This window comes from Sturnus vulgaris, chromosome 15 (assembly GCF_052056855.1).
Source record: "Sturnus vulgaris isolate bStuVul1 chromosome 15, bStuVul1.hap1, whole genome shotgun sequence".
NCBI lineage: Eukaryota > Metazoa > Chordata > Aves > Passeriformes > Sturnidae > Sturnus > Sturnus vulgaris.
In genome coordinates this window covers 5,697,988-5,709,148 of record NC_142257.1, presented here as the reverse complement: position 1 = coordinate 5,709,148, position 11,161 = coordinate 5,697,988, and the positions used below count along the sequence as shown (strand labels likewise).

Here is an 11,161-nt window from a genome sequence, read left to right as displayed (position 1 = left end):
GGAAAAAATACAAAGAAGAAGTAGTACCCTTCGTTCCACACAATAGGGTAACCAATAGGGACAGAAAGAGAAAGTTTGGGGACACATGGGTTTATGTGGATCATAGGACCTCAATGTTGATCACATGTTATTTACATGTCCTTGGAAAACACAATCACACACATGTGAATCACGTGAATAAATGAGATTGGATCCTAAAGTCATGAGAGCTGCTTGAAACTCCACGTATGAAATCAGTAGGCACAAACCTTAAACCTTAAGCTTTTTCTGGGAGTGGAAGATCACAGTGAAGAGTCCTGGCTGTTACACAAAAGGATCTCATCTCCAGTCCTTGCTCAGCGTCTGCACCGTGTCTGCAACAGAAGTGTGACATGAAACGTCAGAGAAATCAACATAAACATCACCTCTCCCACCTACAGAAAGACCAAGAAATTGCATTGCTCACAGTTCTCACAACTGCAGCCAGGAAATGTGCCCACCTATTGCCCACCCAAGTTTTATCCATTTTTGTCTCTTGGGCTCTTTTGCACCTACTTCAAACAAGCTGAGCTGCCCAGCTGCTGCATGAGCATCCCCCTCCTTTTTCCATGGTGCCCATGGTCCAGGGATGAGGCAGGGCAGGCAGGGCTGAGCACCAGCCCAGCTTCCCCCATCCTGCCCATGGTGGGCACAGATCCCTCCAGTACAGGCTGGAACACTCACCTTTCCTCAACAGTCAAGGTCCAGAGCTAACTGGAGAGGTTGGAGGCTATTTCACATTTTTCCTCATACAGGCATGCTAAAACCTTCCCATTTCAGTCTACTGTTGAGCTTAGCTTAGTTTGCAGTTGGAGGATTTTAGGAAGAGGGGTGAGGGCCTAGCTGGATGTAAGGTTTGTGCCCAAGGTTTTTAGCCAGAGCTTAGCAAAATTTCTGGTGTTTCCCAGGCTTATTTTCGTTGGTCTCAGATGATGTTCCACGCCTATACTGATTTCGGTGCATCCTGGTTTTAATCTATTTACCTATCTATTGCCCACCAAGATTTTTATCCAGAGAAATTCGTGTAAAGAAACAGGAGATACATTAGTGGATCTGAACTCAAACTTCAGAGGCAAAAACTCCTGCTTTGCTGAATATTTTGATATGTCATGGCATCCCACAAGGTGCTAGACATTCAATCCCTGGCCCCAGCTGCACTGGCAGACAGTGGGACATCCCAGGCAGTGTCCTGCACTGGGCAGCAGTGTCCCTGATGCTCTTGTCCCCACTGTGAACCTGCAGCAGCCACCCCTTCACCCAGCCCCAGGGTTTTTCCATACACACTCATCTCCAGCACTGCACATAGCTAGGAAACATCCACCAATTCCTGGTCCTGTCTCCCAGCTTTCCTTGGCAGGAGAGAGACAGACACTGTAACAGGCACTTCCCTAGAAGGACCTGATTTTGCAAGCAAGGACAGGATGGACTTTTTGCAGGCTATGAAATGGGCTTGCAAGGGATGCCTTGTGTTGTTGAAATGTTATGACAGGGTAGACTCTAAATTTTGTGGCAGATGGATGTGATTCCTAGGGCTTTTGCAAGGCATTGAGAGAAAGGAAGTATTTTCCTAGACCAGGATGGCAGGTTGCAAGCTGCTTTCAGGGACACCCAGGTGTGTCATACAATTAAAAAGAACCTTTATCAAAGACACGTAATCCCCAATCCTCTTCTCCAGTGCACGAATTTTATTTGTTTAAAAAAAACAAAAAAACAAACAAAAAAAAACCAACTAATAAATCCTGCTAGTGCCTTGCCCTAGCTTTGCAGGAAATTGGCAGGTTTTCAAATCAAAGGTGTCTTGTGCTGAGCAGCCCCGTCTCCAGCCATCCATGAGCTCCTGCACATCCCTGGCAGCACTCTGAGACAATGGCCAGTGCTATGTCCTTCACTGCTGAGCTTCAGGCCTTACCCCACTAAAGTCTGCCCAACTTTTCGGGTAAAAACTCAGCTTCTGGAGCTGCCACCTGCTCTATGGACAGTTCATCTTCTGGACACTGCAACAGCTCAAGGTGCCATCACCCTGTGCTGCCAATGGGCTCTGCTCACACTGGGAGACAGAAGGGACCAGCCCTGCTGGGAAACTGGGCAAATTTGGCCCTAATGGCCATCAGCCAATGAGGATTAAATCATGACAAAGGGGATGATGGACATGGTGACACGTGTGAGAGTAACAGACGGGAAGGTGCCTGGTTGCTGCAGCAACAAGGCTGGGAAGATGGGTTTTTCTTTTGGGAAGATGGGTTTTTCTTTCTCTTTTCACCTGCCAATCTTCCCCCCACGTCAGGGCTCTGCTGCTGCAGGAGATGAGCAGTGACATTTACACTCCCACTAACAAGCTGGTTCAGTGATGGGCAGCTCTGCAGGAGAGCATCTGGTGTCACAGAGCTGAGCAGGGAGGAGGGGAGTGTCCTCTCAAGCAGATAGAATAATGTGGGACTTTTTGTTTTTATGAGCATTACTGGGGCAGGATCATGCATGGAAACAGCAGGCAGAGCCTCAGTGGGGCACTCAGGGCTTTTGACCCTTCGTGTGTGTCAGGTCCTGCTGCTGATGGGAGCAACGAGATGTCACTCCTGCCCAAAGAACATTTCTGCATGTCCTGCTGGGAGAGGGAAGGAAGAAAAAGGATATTAAAAGGAGGATGAGCAAGAAGTCAAGCATCACCACAGGAGCAGTGCCACTTCTCAGCCTGCTTGTGGTAGCAGGCTGTGCCATCAGCAGTGCTCCTGCAGTTCAGCATTCCTCAGTGCCTCAGGAATCTGCCTTTGGCTCCTTGGGAGAAACCTTACAAGGGGAGCAGAAGTGAAACTCATGCTGCTTTTTCCCTCCCTGGATTTTTGCCCACCACTGTGCCTCTCAATGCTTTCCTTTGCCTTCTGGATAAAACAACGTTCAGTTCACCCATATTGTCACAGTAATAATAGGAAGAGCAGTAATAAGAGTAATAACAATAACAATAACAATAATAATGCTAGTGCAAAGTAAATGCAAGAAAAACATAACAGCCTCGAAATGAGTTGTAGTGATTGTTCAGGAAACTGCTCTGGGTCATCTCTTCTCTCTAAGTGGTTGTTTCACTGCTGGCATGAGGAGGAACATGGGAATTAAGAACCAGCAGCCTTTCCTGGTTGCTAGACTGCTCTGCCACTGCAGCCAGCTGAGGAGGTGCCTCATTGGACCATGAAACCCAAACTGGGGGTGGAAATAAATATCGTGGCAAATAAACCCTGAAATCTGTGTATTCCCATGCCCAACAGAGCCAAGGAAGGCAGATTTCCTAAGGATCTGTGGCTGCAAGTCAAAGATTATTATATGATTGCACTGATCCATTTATTTGAAGGAAAACATCAATAGGTTTTCTCTTGTCTACAGTGTCATCCTTTTGCACAAAGCTTGGATGTTCCTGATACTGTGGAGATTTCCACCCTTCTGTTAAATCAAGGTGAAAGTATAGGCTGACAATTATTAGCAATACACAGATTAACAGGCTGCTCCACCTGCACCCCTGTCTCCATTCTTCCCTCTAGCAGACAGTGTGTGCTAATCAGCCACACTTCATTAAGAAGCCAGGCTAAAAGATTAGGATGCTGAGAAGGGCAGCCCCCTTTTAGTGTGTTTATCCCTCCCTAAAGCTGGAGCAGCTCCTTCAGACTGAATCTTAAAGGACAAAGTAACTAATATGTTGTAACACAGTCTCCTCAGAGCAATTGTTCTGCTTCCCTATATCTCCACTAAAAAACTCCCAGCATTTCCCAGTTGATTCTCAAAAGTACACCCAGCAATCTGCAGAGGGAAGATGACTGAACAAATATATAGTCAAGCCTGGGGGGAAAACTGCATGAAGGCAGATTAGAAAAGACCAGAGAAATAACCTTTCGAATATTAAAACTGCAGAAATTAAGAGGAGATTTGCAGAAATCTCTCATTACAGAGAGCACACAGGAAGCATCAAGATTACAACCTGACCAGTGCATGAAGGTTATACAAGGGAGAAACCCAACTTTTCCACCAGCACATGGTGACCATGGACAAGTCCCTTGTCAACGTGATCAATCAGCAAAGCACAGAAAATGACGTCACTTGTGGAGTTTTTTCCAGCAACTGAAACTCAGCGGGATGGCCCCATAATAACCTTTGCATCTCTCAGCAGAGGTTTGAGGATGGAAAGTTGCTCCCCATGGCAGCAGAGCCCACAGTGGGAGCCCCAGCTCAGAAGAAGTTTTGCAGCTTGCATGGGCAGCAGGTCAGATGAAGGAGAAATAGAAGAAAAAACATCTTTTTAGTATTCTTGATTGGAATGCACTTTTCTTCTAATTAAAAAAAACCCAAAACATTCTTTTCTGTTACTGAAAGTTTTTTTAATTGTGAAAGTTGAGATGTTTTCATGCCTTGAGGGTTGACTTTTTTTGCTATCAGACCCTAATACAGAAAAAGACAGAATCCTTTGCAAAACATACTTGCCTGAAAGACTGCACCAGTGTCAGGCAGACTGCCCTACACTGAAACCTACACTGAAACCTTCCATGCCCATGTTGATGTTCCAGTTCGAACCCTCTCGACGTCACCCCAATATCCTTTCATGCTTCCTGAATCCCCTCCCTTCTCAAAAACTGTGGGTTTCTTCTTGTAAAACCTGCCAAGAAAAGCAAGTGAATCAACTGTCCTACAAGGGCAAGGAACAGGCTGTGCCACCCACCAGCCCACGTGTCCATGGAGTAGCAGAGAACAGCAAGAGCTGTGCAGAGGCTTCATTACCAGCTGCATTCCCTTCTGCAGACACCCATGTAATCCCTTAACTGTGTGGCTACATCTCCAATGAGCCACATGCAATTTTCCTCCCACGTCCACAGAGCAGAGCTGTCAATGCTGCTCAGACTCTGGTGGCCCCAACAGATTTGCACTGAGCTGTTGGGCTGGCCCTGGGGAATCTCTACTGTCAAACAGGTATTGAGTCAAAATGCAGAGAAGCAGCAAGCATGGAGCAGGGCACTCTGTTGGTTCACTGTAGAGAAAGCCTGTCCTAGAAACAGGAGCCTTGCACAAGGAACTGAGCCACATTTGGGATCCTGTTGCTGCCCAGATTATCCTGAGACCCCAACTCAACCTGGTCATCATAGAGGAGAAGGTTTTGAAAACTGCAGGGGGTGACATCAGGATTAGATGTGGGAACTTGGTTTCCCTCGCAGTGAAATGAGTCTTTCTGAGCATTGTCTCTTCCCCAGAGAGCCGTGACAATTCATTAGGCAATTGTAAAATCAGAATGTAGCTGCTGACTAAAAGTTGCGGCTCATTAATAGCCCTATTTATTGCCAACCAAATAATTAGCTTAGACATGCATCAGTTGGTCTTGATTGCATATGAAATAACTGCCTTATTACATAGGAATCAAATGAGTTTCTGAGGACAGCTCAGGTGTCACCTCAACCCCAGAACTGAAAAGGAAAAGAAAAAAGAAGAAAAAAAGCCCATCTACTTCAATGTGTTGCTCAGCAACAGAATTTGCGGGGGAAACAATCTAGGAATGAAGGAATGAGCATTTCCAAGAGAACAGGTTATTTCAGGCGAGACATCAGGGACAAGCAAATGTCACAGAGGAGGAAAAAATTCAAATTTTTTTCCTCCTTTAATCAATAATTCAAACTAGACATTTTGGATAAAACAAGCATTTAAGTTTTGATTGAAAAACAGAGATCCCAAACCTTTACCAAGAGTCACATTGCTGAGGAAATGTTTATTTGTTTGTGTGAGGGAAACGTTAGATTTACTAGACACTGAATTAAAAATTTAAAAATGCTCTTAGAAATGTCACTTGTTCATTTAAAGAGGAAGATGATGTAATGCCAGTACTGCTATATTGTGCAGCATCCTTCCCAGGGCAATTCCATACTAATTCTGTTGTTCTCCTTTCCTGTGTGCCCTCCTTTCCCTCCCTTCTCTTTGTTGCAGGACAAGACGAGCGCGCTGAGTCTCAGCAATGTGGCGGGGGTTTTCTATATCCTCATCGGTGGGCTCGGACTCGCCATGCTGGTTGCCTTAATCGAGTTTTGTTACAAGTCCAGAAGTGAATCAAAGCGGATGAAGGTGGCAACCCGTTCCACGGCCTTTCACACCTTCTCTCTGCTCCTCCAGAGCTGCCTGCAGAGACGGATGCAGCCCAGATCTTGGGTGGAAAGCCAAGACATAGGGATAATGAAGTGACCGTGTCACTCAGCTTGCTAGAAAGGAACAGGGCCATCTGAGGAAGCTGAAAGAGGGTCAAGTGGGCTGTCATGGGGAGCTGATGCAAGATCAGACATGTGGCAGAATGTAAATTCAAAATCCAGACATGGAGCAAAACCACTGCACAAGCAGCAACAGAAACACATTGAAATTCCTTAAAATTAATGAAGGCAATGTGTGTGCAGCACGGATGAAGTGTGCTGGGGCTGGTGTGATACAGCCTTTGCTGCAATATGGAAAAATCCCCAAACCCAGGCTCTCAACAGCAAGATAAAACTGGGGGAGAGCAGTAATGATTCACATCCTGTTGTTCCCTTTCCTGGCACCCTGCTGGCACCATTTCCAGGCTGACAACACCAATACATGCTCAGAGCATTGTTGCCCTGGAATGGATGATATGAGCCTCCAAATTACAGAATTATGGGCCCTCTTTGAGAGAAATTGCTCTCCAATGTCTCCTGTAATGTTGTTTTTTTCTAATTCCACCCTGTCATGGTCTTGCAGAAGCAAATTTCCTACAGCCCAGGAGATCTGTTTCAGCCCTAAATTCTGGTGTGCCTGAATTTCTGAGTGTTGTGTCAAGAGTGGATTAGATTTGAGAGCCTTGGAGACAGACATTTAATGCAGCATCTGTGGAGCAAGTCTATCTTGGCAATCCCTTACAGAGATACCATGGTGTTCAAGGAGGCAGTGGGATATGTGACACCTCCCTTGTCTTCCTCATCTTGACGTCTCCCATGAACATGGAATTTGTTATGGGCATATGAAGTAGGCAGTGAGTTTCAAAATTCCAAATAGGTTTTTATTTCACTGAAACTCACCCAGAATCAAAAGGAAAATAAGCAACTGCTTCCTTGGGGTTTATGTCACCATTTCACAGCACACTCAATGTTTTGTCAGCAATAATACCGTTTCTAATGCGCTGAAAATGTGTTACAGCTCTTTTCCCATTGAGGTTCAGGAAATTCCACAGGCAATGAGAGCTACCTTGAGCACAGGGACAAAATAATATGAGCAAATAGTGTCTATGGAACTACCAAGATTAGATTATAATTTGTGCCCACTGTAAAGTTAGGTAAGGCACAAATGCACTGCAAAAATGTGTCAGAATGCAATAGCTCAATAGCTGTTCCAGATTTATCTGTTATGGATAGTCCTTCACCTGAATATCCCAGTCCAGAAATGGTGCCCTTGGAGATAGCTTGAATACAAAGAAACCAAATTTGCTTTATATTTCAGTTGAATTGTTCTAAGCAGATGGTTTCCTTAGATCTCTGAAAGTGAATGTTTTGGATGTATCTGGAACAGGAAGATGAAATTTGGTTTCCTGAATTAGGCTTGCATTTCCTAGTTACCTCAGTCATCACTGTAGACAAAAACATAGGCACATGCTCAAGTTCTCACATGAGGAAAGTTAAACATATGTTTGCAGTGAGTCAGAGCCCACCGTGCATAACAGTCCTGGAGTAGCAATAGCATCTCTATGGGGGAAGTGTGTAAAATACTCTGCTCAGATCCAGGATGACTGTTCTTATGTTGTAGAGTTCGAAGAGGTTTTTGGCATATGGCACTGATGCTTTATACCCCAAAATACTGCTGAAACATTTAATTTTGCATGTAGAAGAGGTGTGAATGAACAGAGCAGATGCAGTGGGGACATGCAAAAAGTGAGAGTCTGAATGGAGACAAGGAAGGGGAGAACAGTAAGAGAAAGACAACACTGGTTAATATTGTAAATTCTCCAACATTGCAAAGGACAGGGGGAGACCCCCCCGTCTTTCCTAAAAAGGGTTTTTGTTTAATCCCACAGCAATCAATCAACGAAGCCATACGGACATCAACCCTTCCCAGGCCGGCTGCAGCAGGAGGCAGTGGAGAAAATGGACGTGTGGTCAGCCACGATTTCCCCAAATCCATGCAGACGATCCCATGCATGAGCCACAGCACTGGCATGTCCCTGGGAGCTACGGGATTATAATTGGCCTTTTGACCCATTGCCTGGGTGAGAGCAGGGGCAGCCCAGCTCCACCCCTCCAGAGCCAAAAAAACATACCCAACACCAACAAGACAAAAGATGATGACAGAAGGGACAATTGGATGGATCTTCTCAAGGAAATCAAATCAATTTCCCTTTTTATTTGCAAACAGATCCACTGGCAGGAGAACAGAAACAGGTCTGTACTGCAATAAGGAGAGTGTAATGGGATTTTACAGACTCGTGAACCATCCCTGATCAAAGAACCACTGGAACACTAATGAGGACTATGCCATTTTGTTTTAACTTGGTTGTTAATAAGTCTTAGTGTGTGCAATATATATATTTTTTCTTACTAATTCCTGTGGTGTCAGGGTAACATCAGCCCTTCCCCCTTCCCTGCTCAGTCCTTCAATCTGGTTTAGTCTGGGATGCAAACCACAATGTCTGAGCTACTAACAGCAAGAAAAGAAAAACCCATGTGTGGCAAGTTGAACTCGGTGCAGGGCATCAGCATTGCCCTCTTTTGTCCATGGTGATTCTGCCTTGGCTGCTCTGTGGTGAACTGGGCTGTGTCAGCGAGGCAGACAGAGCTGCCCCCGGCTCTCCCTGCAGCAGGAAGGACTCGATGCAGGAAGAAACCTGAACAAAAACATGAGGCTGTTTTACAAGGGGTGAAGTCACGGGTGAGTTGGAAACCCCAGGTAGCGTGAGGACAAAGCAGTAATTCTTCCAGAGACGATGAGTGGTGGTTGAAGAGGAAAATCACGTGCCTGGAGTGGAGAGTGGCAGACTGGAGCAGAGGGTCGGTCTAAGATCACGGTCAGCTGCTGAAGGGGGAAAGTAAATGTGATATTCCCCTCACATGTGACTCTCCTGCCCAGGTCATTGGGGGCTAATAAGCAATTGTGAACCATTTCTTCATTGCTTAGCTTCTGTGTGTGCTCCCTTTCTGGTGGTCACATAAGGGAACCACCTCGGGCTGGGGACAGGCCATCTCCAGACACCCAGCTCTAATTAACAGCTGCCAATTAACCAGCGCAACGTGCTACAGCGTGGGGCTGCAACGGGGACACCCCTGCCCTCCTGCTCTCAAATCCCTCTATGGCCATTCTTTTCTCACTCACAGGGACATTTTGTAGGTAGCTGGCCAGAATGGATTCCAGGAAGGAACTGCTGAAGCAAACCAAGGAGGAGATCCTACAAGAGCTTAATTCAAGCGACCATGACATTCAGCAGCATCACTGCTGGTCACACTCAATCTCCCCATCAAGCTGTGGCCTGTCTGGGTACAAAGCCAACCGTAGCAGATTCCCACTCGTACCCTTAGAGAGGGGCAAGCATCCACAAGCCAGGAAAGCAGGCTGCTGACCCCAAACTCGGTGTTGCAGAAACCCACAGTGCCGGACAGGCAGCTGGGTGTCCAGCCACAGGCCTGGGGGGCAAGAATGGTTTTCCAGAACTGCACAAAAGGTTCATTCTGTGAATCTCTGGCATGGACAGACAAATGCTTCCCACCCTGGTGGGCCTGAGACACCTCAGGGGTGTGACATTCTCAAGTGAAGGATTCCCAGGGGAACACCTGGTGAGGGAGAAGATCTGTGGGGCAGGGGCCACACTGAGCCCACTTGGCCTGGTCCCATCGCACTGATGGCAGATAAAGTTCAAAGGTTCTCAGAGTCCAACAAATACCTGTCCAGGGACTGAGCTGCTACTGGAGCATTCTGAGCTGCTTTTTCTCATTTTCTTTACTCTTCTCTTTTTTTTTTTTTTTTTTTTTTTTTTTGCAACATAGCAAGAAAGGAGCCACAAAAGAAGGGAGGCAAGCGAAGAGAAAATGATGCAGGCAATGACTGGCACAGGTCTATGAGGAGAATTGGAAGTAAGGCTGGAAACTGTGTGAATACCAGTTTCCATTAGTGTATGACTGTGCAGAGCAATACATTTACCACCTGTAACACCAGCCTGGTCTGAATCATCTGCTCCACTTACCCACTTGTCATGCAACAATTTGGAGAGCAGCAAGTTGGAGTCAAGGTCCTAAGGCTGGGCACAGCATGTCTTGTGCCAATGTTTTCCTCTCTCCAAAACTGGGAACATTGTGATCTTCATCTCTCATTGCTGAACATGAATTCTGTTATCAGCCACTCCAAACACCACTTCAGGGTGCTTTCTGTTGTTTGTCATTATTTTTAACCTGCTTTTCTTAATTTTAACTTCAGTTCTGTGTAACGCTAGCACAAGTGGAGGCATCCTTATCAGCACAAGCTCCTTTTTCCATGTGCAGAGCTCTCAGATGAGTCTCCTGACCCAGCTCTTGTCATGTTCCAGGCCAGTGTGGTGGAACAGGCTACTGGTACCCACCAGTGCCCCATCCTCTTCCAGGAACAGGAGCCCCTGGCAGCAGGTCACAGCAGTCTCGTGAGCAGCAGCACTGCTAGGACTGGCCACCTGTGATATGAAGATGTGAGATGCAGCTGTCAAAGGCTGTTGATCAGTAGAGGGGTTGCAAAAAAAAAAAAAAAAAACGAATAGGACAAAAGCGTGGAAAATGTAAACTTGTAATATGTATTTTTACTACACTTTTCTTAAAAATAGAGTAATGGTAAAACTCTTAAAGACATTGACATTTTTTCTCAACAGGATTCCATATTTAACAGTTTTGGCTTTCATTAAATTTTGCTCTTTGGTACCTGGATCTTTTATTTAACAGCTATATTTGTTTTACCTCTCTTTTGGTTTTTCTTTCTTTCTTTTATTTTTTTTTCTTTTGACAGTACTGCAAAGCATTTTGCTTTATCAAATGCAATGGTGTTTTTCTTTTCAATTTCTCTTTTTTTCAAGCAATATTTTTATCGGTAATTATTATTTACACAAAAAAAAAAAAAAAAAAAAAAAAAGGAAATTATCAGCTGGAATTTTAGAACCAAGGATCTATGATCCATTTCT

The 11,161-nt window shown here is 45.4% G+C and overlaps 1 protein-coding gene across 3 annotated transcripts in view; it reads left to right on the top strand.

Moving 5' to 3' along the window:
- GRIA1 (glutamate ionotropic receptor AMPA type subunit 1) overlaps nt 1-9,998 on the top strand; it is a 122,023-nt gene extending 112,025 nt beyond the window's left edge. Inside the window, exons 15-16 of one of the 3 annotated variants that reach the window (XM_014876044.2) lie at nt 5,965-6,099; nt 8,027-9,998. In XM_014876044.2, the coding sequence (XP_014731530.1) occupies nt 5,965-6,099; nt 8,027-8,215 (324 nt within the window). In that variant the 3' untranslated portion in view covers nt 8,216-9,998. Of the gene's footprint in view, nt 1-5,964; nt 6,100-8,026 lie in introns of those variants that run through there. The other 2 variants (XM_014876045.2, XR_015806970.1) reach the window with 2 other exon arrangements.
- The last annotated feature ends 1,163 nt before the right edge of the window (nt 9,999-11,161 follow it).